This window comes from Takifugu flavidus, chromosome 22 (genome assembly GCF_003711565.1).
Source record: "Takifugu flavidus isolate HTHZ2018 chromosome 22, ASM371156v2, whole genome shotgun sequence".
Lineage (NCBI taxonomy): Eukaryota > Metazoa > Chordata > Actinopteri > Tetraodontiformes > Tetraodontidae > Takifugu > Takifugu flavidus.
Genome location: NC_079541.1, coordinates 7,128,442 through 7,145,014, shown reverse-complemented (window position 1 = coordinate 7,145,014; position 16,573 = coordinate 7,128,442). Strand labels below are relative to the sequence as shown.

The 16,573-nt window shown below is 47.6% G+C and overlaps 3 protein-coding genes across 4 annotated transcripts; 1 reads left to right on the top strand and 2 right to left on the bottom strand.

The window, feature by feature from the left end:
- Positions 1–5,248: 5,248 nt before the first annotated feature.
- On the bottom strand, positions 5,249–7,837 carry atp5f1c (ATP synthase F1 subunit gamma). 2 transcript variants are annotated; one of them, XM_057023026.1, is made up of 9 exons: positions 7,716–7,837; positions 7,143–7,177; positions 6,758–6,889; positions 6,475–6,682; positions 6,220–6,363; positions 6,073–6,137; positions 5,840–5,995; positions 5,648–5,744; positions 5,249–5,387 (listed from the first exon to the last, which is right to left on the bottom strand). In XM_057023026.1, exons 1-9 carry the CDS (start codon positions 7,754–7,756, stop codon positions 5,384–5,386), a joined length of 882 nt encoding a protein of 293 aa, XP_056879006.1. In that variant the 5' UTR covers positions 7,757–7,837; the 3' UTR covers positions 5,249–5,383. The 2 variants fall into 2 exon arrangements, with proteins under 2 accessions (XP_056879006.1, XP_056879007.1); XM_057023027.1 differs by lacking the exon at positions 5,249–5,387 and having other exon boundaries at positions 5,644–5,744.
- Positions 7,838–8,079: 242 nt separating this feature from the next.
- On the top strand, positions 8,080–10,722 carry kin (Kin17 DNA and RNA binding protein). Its single transcript, XM_057023024.1, has 12 exons — positions 8,080–8,308; positions 8,389–8,483; positions 8,571–8,614; positions 8,818–8,940; positions 9,027–9,211; positions 9,286–9,334; positions 9,411–9,462; positions 9,546–9,666; positions 9,737–9,865; positions 10,074–10,173; positions 10,250–10,350; positions 10,444–10,722. Exons 1-12 carry the CDS (start codon positions 8,195–8,197, stop codon positions 10,501–10,503), a joined length of 1,173 nt encoding a protein of 390 aa, XP_056879004.1. The 5' UTR covers positions 8,080–8,194; the 3' UTR covers positions 10,504–10,722.
- Positions 10,625–15,999, bottom strand: itih2 (inter-alpha-trypsin inhibitor heavy chain 2). Its single transcript, XM_057023016.1, has 21 exons — positions 15,826–15,999; positions 15,328–15,360; positions 15,218–15,256; positions 14,690–14,862; positions 14,519–14,623; positions 14,293–14,455; positions 14,122–14,229; positions 13,896–14,024; positions 13,693–13,809; positions 13,431–13,599; positions 13,230–13,355; positions 12,968–13,149; positions 12,700–12,885; positions 12,487–12,626; positions 12,232–12,407; positions 12,010–12,165; positions 11,828–11,941; positions 11,566–11,764; positions 11,310–11,482; positions 11,020–11,131; positions 10,625–10,940 (listed from the first exon to the last, which is right to left on the bottom strand). Exons 1-21 carry the CDS (start codon positions 15,910–15,912, stop codon positions 10,793–10,795), a joined length of 2,835 nt encoding a protein of 944 aa, XP_056878996.1. The 5' UTR covers positions 15,913–15,999; the 3' UTR covers positions 10,625–10,792.
- Positions 16,000–16,573: the final 574 nt, after the last annotated feature.

Sequence of the window (16,573 nt, the reverse complement as noted above, 5' to 3'; positions counted from 1 at the left end):
GGAGGGGGGAGAAGGAGGGAAAAAGTCTAATATGGTTGATTTTAGCTCTGGAAACGCAGATGAAAAGAGCATAAACGCTGTCAACAAGCAAGCACAGGAAGTGGAACCGTCGTTTTCATTCTCAATGTGTCAAGGTTAGGGTGGATTCCAGGAGAGAGCGAGGGAAGAAGACAGTGAGAGGGAGGGAGGAGAGGGAGGGAGGAGAGGGAGGGAGGAGAGGGAGAGGGTTAGGGGGGAAGGAGTGTCGTTCTCCATCCTCTGCTCTCCAGAGAATCCCATCATGAAACGCCAAAGCACAAAGAGCTCAGAGCCTCCGACTGAAACTGAGGGAGCCGCTTTTCATCTTTTTTTTCTTCTCCCCCAAAAAGAGGGAGGAAGGCTGGAACAACAGCGCCACCCAGCACACCCCGCTGGTACTGCACCGCCTCCTGGAGGAAAAACACTCTCCTTTTTCTCCACACAAACCCCAAATTTATTCAGTTCGAGTCTTTGATTTTAGCCTGGCTAAAGCCTAGCATGCGTCTGTGCTAAGGCTGAGGCTAGCATATTAGCTTTACGCCGTAATGATGAACTGCAGGGTCAAGAAAAGCGCAAGAAACAATTCAAACAACAGACACACACGCTGAGGGGGGCGGGGGTGAATCAAAGCCTTCTCTCTTTTGCGGGATGCTAATGCTACACACACACAAATCAAACCAATTAGAAATTCTTTTTCTTTTGTCCTTTTCAAAAGAATCCAGTTTAATTCCCAATATAAAAAAACACAGTAAAAAGATATGGGGGGTGGGGGGGAGGATGTGGGGAGGCAGTAAAATACCACTGCGGCGTCTTCCTCATTTAAATAAGCGCCAAACAAAAATATGTTTCCAACGTAGCAACAATGAGACGGAGGCTGTGAAAAGTGTCGCCTGCAGCCGATTTTAAGCCTCGTTTAAAAAGAGCTGATCTGTAATTCAGAGAGGATCCATCAGAGGGACACTTGTCCTCCTGTAATCTGCAGCACGCTGAGGGACACAACCTGCTGGCAGCGCTGGGGAGACTGGGCCAGGCTGGGACCTGCCGGGGACGCTAAAACTGAGAATTCATCATCAAAGAATGAAACGATTGAAAGGTTTTTAAGAAGAGATCAAAGACAAAGTGGATTTGATCAAAGAAAACCTGACTGATAATTGATGAATCAGCAGCTTTGTGCTGAGAAATGTTTAGAAAAAGCACCACGTGTAATTAGTTCCCAATTTGGAGAATTTTCTTTTTCAGTGAAATATGTTAAAGTTTTTAGAGAATAAAGATGAAAATATTGGGGGATGAAGAAACCTGAAAGGGCAAAAGCAGCAGTTGTAGGCTACTGAATATTAAATACATTTTTTAAAAAGATAACTTACCAATAATTTAAGTAGTCCATAAAGTCCATAAAAAAAGAAACACATCTGACATTAAGGAAAACGATAAAATCACCCATTAAATTTGAGTCTGAAGGGTTTTTGACAATTTTGTAAAAGCAAGTTCATGTTTAATTAAATGGATCATTTTAAATCAGAATTTGATATCTAAAATATCTTCTCCCACCTCAACGTAGCATGATTGTGAGGGAATCCTCACTACTAACATGTAGCATCTTTTTCTTTTTTTTTTCAAAAAATTGATTCCATGGTTATAAAAAGAAGCTAACAAAAACACCTCTGAAAAGATGACGTTTTCTAATTTTTTTAATTGCTCTTTAAACTAAAAACAAACGCTAGCTCACTCATTTTTAGCTCGTTTGTGACACCATAAATAAACCAGTAGAAAGCTTCAGCTGTGACCTAAATATAATCTCTGAGAATATACACGACAGTAAACATCTGGACTGGAAACCCTTTTAATTCTCTGACAGCACCGCAGGTTCCTGCAGTCCTGCACTAGGGGGCGCCAACCCGAACACAAAACCTTAGAGTCCCGATAGCGTTAAAATAAATCAAACAGTGTGTGTGCGTGTGGCCCGGGAAACTCACAAAGACAGTAATACATCTGCGTAAACACACACCGGGTTTGGGTCAGACGTGTGGTGGGGACAGGAAAGAGCCGGGCTCCCATGCTCAGCAGGACACGGACCTCAGCCACTTCAGACACACAAACACACACAGCCGGGCCATCCGCAACACGTCTGTCCTGTGACAGCAGGGGGTCGGAACCAGCCAGGCACACACACACACACACACACACAGGCGGAAACTGGCAGTGACGCGGCAGCTCAGGCTCAGACCTCTGAGGTCGGACTGAACCATCGATCATGGAGCCAGTAACAGAAATCCAAGACGAGTGCCAGAGGATACACACCCGTTTGTTCTTCTACCTTTATGAGGACATGCATAGACCTATTACATCCTCCGGGCCCTTACCCAAACCCTGAACTTGAACCAGAACCTGAACCCTGTCCCACCTGAACAATCAGAACCCTGAAACACACCTCTGAAGTCCTGAGGCCCCAAGCACCCCCTCCCCCCCGCCCTCCCCAACCGTGGGACTCGCTATATATCACAAATAAGAACACACACTTGATTGACAGCTGGGAATTAGCGAAAGAGTGGCTAACATTTTAGCCGCGGACAGCAGCGCTAAATAGTAGCATCCAGGGCAAGGAAGGTAATTCTTCTGACTGGCTGACCTCACAGTGGAGCCTTCAGCCTGACTGAGTGCCCCCCCTCTTTGTAAAACACCCTGTGAATGATGCAGACCCTGCTTCCACTTTATATATCTCCCAATGGGAGACAGTGGGGGGGGGGGCACGTCTCATTTGGACCAGGTGAAAAGTGGCCAGTTTAAAGTCCCATGACTGTATTTTTAAGGCGTTAAGGAGAGCGATGAGAGGCAGAGACCACTCGTACAAATGAAGACACTGACAGGAACCACACAAGAGTCTTTGATATCTACCCGTTTAGGTTGTGATCGTTAACCTCCCCCCCAAAACTAGACCCCCACACATGGGGGCTGACCTTGAACTCTCAAACAAGGAGTCCCCCCCGAGAACTTCTAGAGGAACCCAGGGGGAACCCTTATTTCTGAGAGCACCACGTTGGTGTTGAACCAGGATGAGAGACTGAGAGAACGGGGGGGGGGGGATAAATCTGCGTGGTGGCGGGAATCGATCGTTTCTCCCTCTTTTCCGTGCTATCTCATCTGCGGCGGCTGCGAGAGGTGGAGCAGTTTAAATGATCGCGACCTTGTCCGACATAAATAGTCCGAAAAGTCGGCCGAGCAGATAGCTTTGTGTGAGGCTGGTCAGAAAAGAGGGAGGAGATAAGAAAAGAGGGGTTGAATGAGATAATACCTCCTCTTTACTACATCAGAGCCCCAGCGTCGCCGTGGGAAACGGACTCACTTCCTGTTTTTCCCCCTCTGTCATTGCTATCGCAAGCTCCTTTCCTCCTGGACCACTGGAGAAAGAACAAGAAGGAGACGGGGAGATTTAAGACGGAGCCTTATTCGGGCCCTCTGGTGGCCGAAACCAGTTTTTGCTAAAGTTCATGTGTAGAATGGCTGGCTTATGTTAAATCACATGCACACTTAGCTTCATTTAAGAATATTTAAACCCAAAAGTTACATTTCATATCAGTTAATTAAGGCTTTCGCTAAAGTCTGAGGTACAGGTGCTTTTCACGCCGCAGCGATGACCTGACAGACGGAGTCAAGTCAATTTGGCGCCCGCGAGCAGCCATTTTAGCTCCTGAAGAAGACGTGCAGGAGCAAGAAAAGAGCTCTTTTGTGCGGCGCCGCTCTTCTTTTCTTTTGAGTGTAAAGCTGCTGTACCTGACAGCCGCGCTGCCCCGGGTAAAAGCACAAATCTTGGCCTCCATTGTCACCTGTTTCTCTAATCATTTTCCGCCCCTCCTGCCACAATGGAGGAGGGCGATAACGATAACGAGGTGAAGCTAATACAGAGCGGCGGCAGGGCCCCCGAACACAATGTTCAGATGTCTTCACTCATTTGCTCACACGCAATTTTATACAATTTTACACACTCCTTAATGTAGGAACACACATTTTTGCGCGCACACCCACAAAAACTCACACAAAGTTTGTTTTTCAGCCACTCAGGTGGAGATGTCTCAATCAAACCTTTCATTTCATCACAAAAACACAACATGATCTTTTCTCCTTTGAGTTCCATTAAAGCTTAAAGCTAATGTACATTTACCTTAGAAATGTTCCAAACGGGAGTGTTGTGATTATCTACATCCAGACCAATATTTCTTCAGTTCTCGACCTTTGATCAGATTTAACCACTATCCATCCAACATACTAATTAACAAATACGAAGTTAGTACAGACAAGAAAACACATATCGATTTCTTCAGTCCAAGCTTTGAGGGAGGTTTTCGTTCAGTAATTTTAGCATCATCACTTTAACAAGCAGCTCTATATTAGCAACACTTACCCTCATGTTATATCTGGATTCACTTCTACTTTTTTCTCTGGTTGAATCCATCTTTAGCTATTTCCATTATTCTGCTAACACACGACCAATATTAGCATTTGGCAGATTTAATCAGGTTTTCTTTGTGTTATCAAAATTGTGAGTAGAGCAACATGTAAAGACGAAACAATGGACTACGTTTCTTTGACTTCACTGTGATCAGACTGAAAGTAACCCCAACATTTCCCAGACTTGAGTAAAAGTTAAAGATTTTGGAATAAATTCTAGAGAAATTCCCGTTTGGCGCTGGCGGGAGGACACGGGGGCGGAGCTTATCAGAGTCTGGCATCGCTGTAATTTCAGTGTTCAGATACAATCGCGCCATTTTCCCCTCAGGAGTAAACAATAACATGTGTAAATACGGAAGATAAACATGGGCTGCGGGAGGCGCGTGCACGCTGGACCGGCACCGCCGCTCTGTCACCCCATGAAACTCTAAATTTGATCCAAATGTATCCATCATACCATTTATATCGCCATTAATGATTTTATTTCTTGGGGTTGAGAAAATTGAAGCGCTGTCGGCTCTTTCTGATGTTTATAGACCATTTCCTGTTCAACAGCGCGCCCTGGTGGCCGCTGGATGAACTGCAGACATAAGAGTTGATCGGTGTATTGAACAGATCTGTTGCTGGGTTCCAAAAATCAGAAAATACCCAGAATAAACTTACTCTTAAATGTACATTAAAAAAAAAATCAATAAATAAACCCTGAATCATTTTCATGAACTTTATAACTTGATTATTTTATTTTATTTTCTAAATCCAGGATTATGTGAGGAATGACCACAGAAGCTTGTTAGATGGTTGACAGGTTTATTTTCTTTATATATAATTTTACAAACAGAAGCACAAGTGTTGATCGACTCGACGACACACGTCCGAGGTTCTTTGAAGAGCTCTAGATTCTGGGATGAATCAGGTCGCCCGTTTATCTGCAGAGAGAGCACCAGCATGAGAGAAGCAAAAAGAACACTACAGAACCCTAAAGGAACTTGTATCTACAGGGTTCTACACCAGGATGTGACATCACAGTCTGCCTCTACTCCGTTACCTCCCCGTTTCCCTCAGTTCCTGAGGTGAGCGTAAGGCGGGAACGAGGTCAGAGAGAAGGATTAACCACCAAACAACGCGACGGATGTGATGAAAATGGAGGTGAGGACTTAGGAAGAGGAGGAAGAGGAGGAAGACTCACAGGGCTGCAGCTCCAGAGATGATCTCGATCAGCTCCTTGGTGATGACGGCTTGTCGGGTACGGTTGAAGGTCAGGGTCAGCCTATCAATCATCTCGGCTGAAGGAGGAGAAGTAAAGTTAAAACCAGGCATGTGTTGGTTTCAGGAAGTGACTCCAGCTGCCTGTCGACCCGGAACAGCAGCCGGTACTTACAGGCATTCTTGCTGGCGCTGTCCATGGCTGTCATCCTGGCGCTCTGCTCGCTGGTGGAGGACTCCTTCAGGGCCAGGTAGATGATGTTGACCAGAGCAAACTCCTGGTAGTTCCTCAACACGTCGGCATCGATGTCGTCGTAGATGCCCATGTTTTCTGCGCGCGGGACGAAAACACACTCAACATCTGACCGTCAGGAAGCAAACAGGGTCCAAACGGGACAGAAACGCTACCTGAGTTAGCCACAATGTCGGTGGAGAACAGGGGCTTCTGGTCCGTCTTGTAGGAGATGACAGACCTGCGGCACAAAAAGTGAGGTTTGGTTCTGCTGTTACGGCCTCATTTACCCCCCCCCACCACCACAGAAGAAGTCACCCCACCGGAATCTATTGAAGATGACGGAGCCCTGGTCAAACTCAATGCCGGCGTTCAGCAGCTCGGTGGCCACGATCGAGGCGTCGCCAAAACTGGGCGGCTTGCGGCCGACTTCTTTACAGTTGAGGATGATGTGTTTTCCGTGAGTTCTGGGGAGGAAGGTGATCAAAGCTGTGAATCACCTCTACACACATTAAAGCAAGCTGTCTCAGCGTGAACCAAGGCCACCGTGAAGCTCAGCGGCTCCTTTCTCCTCTGACCTGTGCAGCAGACCTCTCAGCTTGTCGCCCACATTGATGACCATGACCTCTTTGCCCGAACCAGTCAGGTTAGCGATCTCATTCTTGATGGTCTTGGCCACACCGGAGTGGATGGCGCCACACAGGCCACGGTCGGAGGTCACACCAATGATCAAATGCTTGCCGGACTTGTCCTCGGGAGCCTTAATGTCGGCCTTCTCGTACAGCGCTGGAGAGAGTAATATTGTTTATTAGCAGCAGGCTGCACCAGCTGAATGAACAGAACCGGCACGGAGGCCCGTACCCAGAGCACTGTTGCCATAGATCCTGGCGGGCTTCAACTGCTTCTCAGCACGAGCATACTTGGCAGCAGCAACCATTTTCATGGACTTGGTGATCTTCTGGATGTTCTTGATGGACTTCAACCGGATGGTGACTGAGGAGAAGAGGTCGCTTCTGTAAATACTTTTGCTGACTTTCTGGGACTTCAAATCAAAGCAAATAAAACCCTCTGTGCAAGATCTAGTTTACAGATTGGAATAAACAGGCAGAGCCTTCATGCTAGAAATGCACAAGTAGTTTGAAAATAAAAATTTAAGCGAAAAAGAACATTTGACACTCCAACTGCTGCAAGAGGTGCATAATTAAGTGTTCCATACTAAAACCAAATAGTGTGCAAAGAGACTTACTGTCCTTCAAGGTTGCCATGTTCCTGACCTGCCCACTGTGAACAAAAATACAACATATAAAAGGTCAAGAATTAGCAACATGCTTTAAAGAATCACTCATACCAAAGAAAAAGCACTAAAACGCAGAAGGTTAACCTGAATATTTGCGTTTACATGAGCAACCCTGCACGGAAGCTAGCATAAGTCGGTTTAACTTTGTATGGGATAGACTCAAAGGCTGACAACAACCCGCAACCACGGAGCCACTGACTCATTCTTTTCAGCTGTTTGTTTAGCTGTGCCCGTAAAATATCGTTTTAAGTCTACATGTTTCGCCTAATTTCATTCTTAATCCGCTTGTTAGTTCAGCTAGCATTAGCCTGCAGCCGGGTGGACAGAATACATTCAGGTTAGCATAACGCTGTCATTCATTAGCCGCGGGCCTCCACGTTAGCATGTCCTTGCATGCAGAAAAAAGCTCTTACCACAGGCTAAAAGTTAAACTCACAGTCAGAAAATGACAGTACGTGACGAACATAGAGTGATGATGAATTCATGCACAGTGTAAAACGTTTTTTAACCTCTTTGACTTACCATTGTGGGGAGAACACCAACGCGCTGGTCCTGGCGAACATGGTTACTCCTATGAAGGTCAGACAGGCTGGACTGCGCAGGCGCAGAGTTAAACCAAAATGGCCGCATGATGCCTTCACGAGCCGTCAAAAATGCAGTAAAGTAAGATTTTTGAATGGAAACAACCCACTGCGTTTCCTTAAGCTATTTCCTCGTGCACAACAAACAAGTTTAAACTAGTTAAAGGGTTTTTTGCGTTTTCAACTGTTCTATTTAATATTTGATTGCGTACATAGTTCACACTAATCACAATTGACGAGAAAATACTGGGGTGATCCTGCAACGCAGCAACTAGTATCGCGAGTTTTAATCGTTTCCACGGTATTATGACGTAGGCGGAAGTGGTTAGCTTTAGCCGACGTCCATATTTTAGCTTTTACTCGAGTGAGCCTTAAAGTGTCCGTATTTGGGCTTTATTGCGGTTCTTACAGTGGTTAAGGATGGGAAAAGCAGATTTTTTGTCGCCGAAGGCGATTTCCAACAGGATAAAGTCGAAAGGCCTGCAGAAGTTGAGATGGTATTGTCAAATGTGTCAAAAACAATGCCGAGATGAGGTGAGACGATCGTTTCCTCTGCGTAATTCAGTGTGTTTTGTTGCGCTTTAAAGTCATATTTGTGTCGTGTTTCTGCTCAGAACGGGTTTAAATGTCACTGCATGTCAGAGTCTCACCAGAGGCAGCTGCTGCTGGCCTCGGAAAACCCCAACAGGTTCATGGACCATTTCTCCCAGTAAGTTCTCCTACAGCAGGTCATAACGACAATAAATGTGACGGTTTGTGGTTTCAGCTGGTTTATTTCGTTCTTTGTTTCTCTCAGGGAGTTCAAAAGTGAATTCCTGGAGCTGCTCAGGAGACGTTTCGGTGAGTCTAAATATAAAGAAGATTAAAAACATAATATAAAGCAAATGCCATTTGTTCAAGTTACAATTTTAGCCTTGTACAATATAATATGAATCCTGCAACATATACTAAAAGAATTAAATGAATTGGAGTCTTTAGAGCACAAGTGAGGATAATAACGATGTCCGTAAAGATATTTGGTTCCCCTCCTGTTCTCCTTGCAGGGACCAAACGCGTGCACAACAACATCATCTACAACGAATACATCAGCGACAGGCAGCACATCCACATGAACGCCACGCGGTGGGAGACGCTCACCGAATTCACTAAGTGGTTGGGAAGAGAAGGTAAATGGCTGCAACGCCTCCGCGGGGTCAGGATGAAGATCAGAGCCATGAATTTACACGGAGCTGGTTATCATCGGCCCCTGCAGGTTTCTGCAAGGTGGATGAGACACCGAAAGGCTGGTACATCCAGTACATCGACCGCGACCCCGAGACCATCCGCCGCCAGGAGGAACTGGCGAGGAAGAAGAAGCACGACTTGGACGACGAGGAGAGGAGCGCCAAGTTCATCGAGGAGCAGGTCCGGCGAGGGCGCGACGGCAAAGAGATCGAAGTGAGTATCGGCGGGACGGATGCTTGCTGCTTCAGAGCAAAGGTGAAATAATTAATCTGGATTTTATTCTGAAGGAAAATCCGGTTTACACGGAGCTAAAACGGGAGAGCGAGGAGGAGAAAGGTGAGAAGGACTGCCGGGAAACCACCACTTAGGAGTTGTTTTCACTTTTCTCATTCGTTGCTTCTGTTTTTTGTAGTGGCGTTCAACCTTGGCGCCTCTTTATGTGTGGCTGGTCCTTCGAAAACCAGGTACAAAAACATAACCTCTCATAATCCATCTGCTGTTATTGGATTATCCTGGTTTAATGTGTGTGTTTTTTACCTCTTCACAGTTCTGCTCTGGGTGTTAGCGCTCTCAAAAAGGACGTGGCGGTGTCCGTCAAGAGGAAAGACACCAGTTCAGACACCAGGTCGGAGAAGAAGAGGAAGTCGGCTCTGGAGGAGATTATAGAGGTAGAGGCGTGAACCTGTGATGCGTTTGAGTGTTCGCCCACGAGCCGCCGTGACGTTTTCATGTTTTCAGATGGAGGAGAGGAAGAAGAAGAAGCAGCAGCCGGTACGGACGGATTACTGGCTGCAGCCCAACATTGTGGTTAAGGTCGTCACCAAGAAGTTAGGAGAGAGGTACCACAAGAGGAAGGCTGTTATCATGGTAACCACCTGTTTTTCTTATTCTTGGTGAGGAGACGATGTTGTGGCAGCAGATTTTTTTCTTTTCTTCTTCTACTTTTACATTAAAATCAGAGCGATTCTTGTATAATGGACAGAAATGACAAAATAAAATGAAAGAATATTTGCGTTGATGTTCAAAGGTCTTGAGATTGGTTTGTCGAGTTTGGTCTCGTTTGTTTTTGTTGCAGGAAGTGAAAGACAAATATTCCGCAGTGGTGAAGATGATCGATTCCGGGGACAAACTGAAGCTGGACCAGACTCACTTGGAGACGGTCATCCCTGCACCAGGTGGACCCCTGAGCCGTGCTCCTGATCCCCACCTCAGCCTGGTTCACGCTGGCTAAACTCATTTCTCCTCCTGCAGGTAAACAGGTGCTGATCCTGAACGGCCCCTACAGAGACACAGAAGCTCTGCTGGAGGGAATAGACGAGAAAAGCTTCACTGCGACGCTGACGCTGGACTCTGTGAGTCTCCAGGCTGGTCTCCTCTGGGGAGACGCCGTCATCTGTGCTTTCCTCGACACTGGCGTTAATAAAGCCTCGCCGTCTCTCCTTCAGGGGCAGCAGAAGGGGAAACGCGTGGACGTCGCCTACGAAGATTTCTCCAAACTGGCGTGAGCGGCCGAGCTTCCTGCTTCCTGTCAGACCGAGCGACTCTACTGTGTCAGAGTTAATCTCACTGCCTTCACCTGTACATACCCATAATGCAATTCCTGCGAAAGACGCCCAGAGCGACGCGTTCAAGTATATTTTTTAATCTTACGTTCATGTTGTCAGATTAAATTCCAGACAAATTCAAATAAAGTGAGTCCTGCTGGTCTGCTTGGAACAATTAAACATTTATCATTTTAAGGGAAAAGAAAAGAAACGGGCTCCGGTTTCATTCCCTCGTTATAAAAGGGTTTAATTACGACCGATGGAGGAAGCTGTGGAGCTGCGGGACGATGTAGTCCGTGTAGTGGCCGTCGATGAAGCCTTTCCCACTGTTGTGAATGAACCAGCAGTAGATGTTTGAGCCTCTTTTCTTGTCCTGCCTGTAGTCCTTCTGCCAGCCTCTGACACACACACACACACACACACAATTTAATATGGGAGTGTTGGATCAGGCATGAGCTCTGCAGGAGGCCACCTCACCTGGTGACGTGCAGCCTGTTGCCCTTCACCTCCATCGTGGCCTCCATCTTCAGAGGGTCGACTCCTTGGCCGATGTCGTAAACTCTCACCTCAGGTTCTCTGGAGAACTGTCCTGAAGTGATCACACACAGGTTCAGCTCAATAGGACCCGACCACGGCCGCGGCAAAAACAAGAGCATCAATCCAGTTGTTCATTAGCATCGTTACATTTCCCGGGACGCCCAGAGACCCGTTTATAAACGGTAACCAACGTATCTATTACCAGTGTCACAGCGGTTCCACACACATACCGATGAGTCCGTGCACCAGTGGGGAATACTGGTTGTTGCTGGGGACATAAATGCCGAGGAAGTCGACGTTGATTGGGTGTTTCTTCCACACGCGGTGCAGCAGCACCGTCACCTGGATGCTGTCGTTCATGGTGACGGAGACTTGTTCCTCCTTGATGATGGAGATCCGCACACTGAAACACAGGAAGTTGACGTGAGAGCGGCCTCGCGGCAGGTCGGGCCCGGCTCCGCCCAGTCCCAGTGTTTGTGTGGCTACCCGTCCTGTGTGATTTCAGCGGTCGACGCCCAGGCGAAGGTGTGGTTGTTCCTGCCGTCGCTCACGTTGATGCCGGTGGTGCTGACGGTCACCCCGATGCCCTCAGGCTGGTAGTAGATGGAGATGGTGCCAAAGTAGGTGTTGAGTTTGTTTTTCCGCATCTTCTTGGAGCCGATCAGCTGACCGTTAACGGCCAAACCTTCAACAGAGGAGTGTTAACGGCCCCTCGGATATGTGGAAACGTGCTAAAGGAGCCTTGTACCTGTTCCGCTGTCAGAAACCAGGTTGAGGATGTGGCCCGGTTTGGAGTCGATGTTGAAGCAGACGTCCATGTTGCCTCTGGGTAGGTGGACGATGAAGTGAGGGTCGTTATCCACTGGAGGAGAAACGTGACGTTTAAAAATAAAAACGAACAGCTGGGAGTTGTTTTTATGTGAACGTTACCAATGGTGACCCGCTTTGGCAAGGTCCATTCCTCTGGGCCCTTCTCGGCCTGGCTCGGGGGTGCTGGGGTGGTCATCTGGACCCAAGGTGGAGGCTGGTAAACCACGTGGACCGGGGTCGGCCCAGGAGCTGAAGATCCTCCGCCCAGTCCCAGTCCTACAACCATAAACATTTGTAACATCAGGACCTTCTTTATCTCTCCCACACCGACATGATAGATACCGCCTGAGCAGCAGCCATGTCTGGGGTCCTTCGGGGAGTCGGCGAGTAGCCTCTCTGTGGCATCCTGGCTCTCCACCAGCAGCGTGGTAAGAGGAGTGACAAACTGATGCTCCAGAGCGATCGACATGATCTGTTGGGTGATCTTCCTCTTCTTAACAGCAGAGGGAGCCAGAGACCTGCAGCAGAAACATTTTTGGTTCGTTTGAACCTGTGGTTCCGCTTTGACCCCGAGGTGGTCTCCAACCGCTGTTTCACCTTTCAGACAGCAACTGTTTGACGGTGATATAGGCCCACATCTGCCTGGCGAAGCCCGTGAAGGAGTGCTCCTGCTTGGCCAACTCGGCGTCCAGCTCTGTCGTGTCGACGTCTGTCTGGAGGGTGATGTCCAGGCGGGCCTGCGGGACAAAGACATAAAGTCACAGGAGAGGACAACGATTCAGTCTGTCGGCGGAGGTGGTCGTTACTCACAGCAGAAGCGGTGATTAGGCTGGTCAGCGTGTTGCTCTCGGACGGGAGCACCTTCCCCGCCACCACCAGCTCGGAGCCACTGAAGTATTTGTCGAAGCGGTTCTGGGTGACTTCTGACACCGAGTCGTCTGGGAACTGAACGGCGATCCTCCTCAGCAGGGGGGACGAGACCTGGCGGTAAAATGACTGCAGCAGGACAGAAGACAGAAAGTCAACCCCGCAACCTGTTGAGAGGATGTGACCCCTCTGCTTTGATGAGCTTCTGTACCCGTAGTTGGTCAGCGGCATTATGGTTGGCGTAGATCCTCTGAGCGATGCCCCTGTTCTCCGTGGCGATGCGTTCCAGGAAGTCGTAGTCCACATCAAAGCCTATACCCAGTGAGAAGAGAGAGAACTCCTCCCGCATGGCCCGCTTGACGTTTTTCTGGATGGTGCTCAGCTTGATCTCACCTTCAGACGCAGCAGTGATGAAAGGCCAGTCAGAAAAGACGAAAGGACTTCAAAGCAGAGGAGAACGCATCGGGTCTTACCCACTGTGGGATCTCCATCCGACACCAGGATGATCATGGAAACGGATCGAGGGTCGATGAGGCCCTGGTTAGACGCCCTCACCAGCATCTGGACGGCTCTCATCAGAGCCTCATTGATGTTGGTCCCTGAAGTCACAAACATGGAATGTTTACGTGTATCAGGTCTTCAGAGCAGTGAATCATTTCTGAACAGTGTCTCACCGCCGTTGGGTCTGATGTTCTGGATGTACTTCTTGGCGTCTTTGACCTGGATGGACGACCCTGGGACCAGTTCCTCGCTCCAGCAGCGCACGTTGTGGTTGAAGTCGATAATGCTGAAGTAGTCGTCGATGGTCAGGTCATCCAGGATGGCCTGCATGGCCTCCACGGTCTGTGGAAAAAGAGGAGGGACGTGTCGTTCTGCACAGCGGCCACAGGGGGCGATGTTTCCCAGCGATCGTAGCCGTGGACGACCAGAACTCACCTGCTTCATCTTGACGCCCCACATGGAGCCGCTGACATCAATGACGAACACGATGTTTTTGCGAAGAGGCGAAAGGTTGGACGGTGCGAAAAAATGGACGAAGTGTCCGTCTGAGACCTGGAGATGACACAGGAGCCTCGAGGGGTTATCCAACACCGACGATCTGCTTGACATGTGAATTTATTCCGATCAACGTGGGATACCTGGAGCTCTCCAGTGTTGCTCTCTCTCTCCACATCGTACTGGACGGCAAAAACGCCATCGATGACCGTTTCTGTGCAGTTTTCACACTTTCTCTGCTGCTGAAGGGTCGGTTTGAGAGAGATATGAGCCTGTGGACACAGAGACAACGCCAACATAACAGCCTCGCACCCTGGTGGATCGTAGACTCCCAGTTTAGCTCCCTTCAGCTCTGTTTTCCAGTCTTACCTTGTGTTTGGTCTGTGTGACTTTGATAATATCTATGAACTGTTTCCCGAGCGTGTGCGGTGTCTGGATCATGGAAATGCCGTTGGGCTCAAAGATGTAGATGTCCACCTAAAGACATGGCAAGTTAGCACTCGTCAGAGGCAACACGCACGTCTGAGGTGGCACATTTACCTGGAAGTGTGGCACCAACCGCCCCGGCTGAAGGTGCAGCGTGTGCTCGTACATTCCTAACTTCCTGCTCATCATCTCCTGGTAGTGGAGCTCAAACTCGATGTTGCTGCCGGGAGGAACGTGGACCTCGGTCTTAAACGTCTCCATATCAAGAGAATTTGCCCTGGAAGAGGAGAAGGTTTAACTACAGAGCTCCACAGAGGTCTGACCGACACTGTTTCCACACCTGACGATGCCGGCTGACTTCCCTCTGGCCCTGGCCTGAGCGTACAGGTTCCTGGCCACCGTCTTCTCCTTCACCGAGCCCACGAACACTATCCCGTTCACATTCCTGCAACGGAAACATCATCAGAACCTCAAATTCCCAACTGCTGGGATGCAGCAGAGCTCTTCTCACATGGTGAAGTTGGTGATGAAGGCTCGTTTGGGGATCTGCACGTTGAAGCCGATGCTCTGAGCTTTGGAGCCCGAGTTGACCACCGAGCTCTTGACGGTGGTGTGGACGAAGCGCGACGTGATCCTGCTCTCCACCTTGTAGCTCTTGACGGTGATGTCATCTCCACGGATGGCCTGATGAGAAGGAAGAGCAAAGGTTTGTCCCGGGTCCGTGTCACGACAATGAAAACGAACTTAGCAAATTAAAACATAAAGAAAAGTGTCATCTGCAAAATGATGTATTTTTAGTGAAACTTTTTACCTTCCTTTAAACTTTTAATGCTTCTGTTTTTCCAGGCATCATTTTGAGATTGAAGAGTCACATTTTAATGTTATTAATTTACTATTGAATGGTAAAATGATTGGGTTTAGAGGCAAATACGTGAGCGGTGGAGTCAATAACCTGATGGTCAGCAGAAGCTGCACAAACAGCCGCACATCGACTGTCTGATAAGATCAAACTGTGTCACAATGGAGAAAAACATCCTACCTCAAAGTCTTCCTGCTCTTCACTGGTCAAAATCGCTCTCTGAAACACATCATCATCATCACCATCGTCTTCATAAACTCAACATTAGACGATAAAGATTAAAGGCTGACCTTGTGTCTCTGCTGGTGGCTCAGCAGGTTTGGCTGGAGGCAAAAGAGAAAATCTGATTGAATTTCTGCTAAAGTGAGGAAGAAACTGTTGTCTGAGGCTAAAAGGTCAAAGGTCAGGATTCAATCTGTCTGGATGTTGATCTTTGGTCTCAGTTCCTCAGATTTTCAAAACCTTTACATGGAAAACTGAAAAACGAGTATTTTCAAAAAAGAAAAACTCAGTGTTGGAAGGTAACTGTGGCAACATAGTTGATTTAATGTGACTACACTGATTAAAACCTGATTATAGACAATCTGATCACAGGTAATCTAATTGTAAAATGAAATCAGGTCAGGCTGGTAATGTGAAACAACCCATAGGTTTAAGGAACGCTGGGAAGAAGAATCATGATGAAAAGTCTCAGAACACGGAATGAAAGTGAAAAATTCTATTGCGTATTTTGATCATCGAAAGGTGTTGGAAGAGGAAACCCCCAGACACCAGAAGGTTCAACTCACCGTCTCCTCATCTATTACAAACTCCAGAAAGCAGCGGCCCTGTTGGAGGAGCAGGAGCCCCAGGAGCAGCTGCAGCGAACGCCTCATGGTTCAAACACACATCACCTCACACACACCAGCACATGCACATCTGCACTGGAAACCTGCTGAACCCCAGATCCCTGTCAATATTTGCTGCATTTCGCCGAACTCAGAAAGCAGGAGGAAACTTTGAAACTTGACCCGCTAGCGTAAACAGGACAGCCCTCAGTCACATGGCTCATTAGGCAATCAGCCCGATTGATTATTGGCTGTCAAAGGTGGCAAATTTTCATTTAAAAACACCCAAAACACCAACTTTCAGTTGAGACTGAGGAGTCCTACCAAAATAAACCAATTTTAGAAATGCTGTTAAGAGACCTCTGCTGCCATCTGCAGGTGAACATCAGCAGGTGAACAGGCCCCGCCCCCTGCTCTAATCAGTTGGTCACCTACAGTATATCAACAGTGAGTGAAGGTACATTTTAGAGAGCAACTGTCAGCATTCTCCTAGTTGTATTTTGAAATTACATTCAAATTGAGGCTCATTTATGTTGATTGACACTGAATTTTGAGATAAACTACATTTCGCATTCATTTTCCGTGGTTAGCAAATACAGTTCTGGATAGTTCTCGTCAATAATTTTGATGTTTATTTTTAACATTTAAAATGTACACAAAACTCTGGTAGAATTATTTCCATTTTCCATGTGAATTTAATTTTAGATAT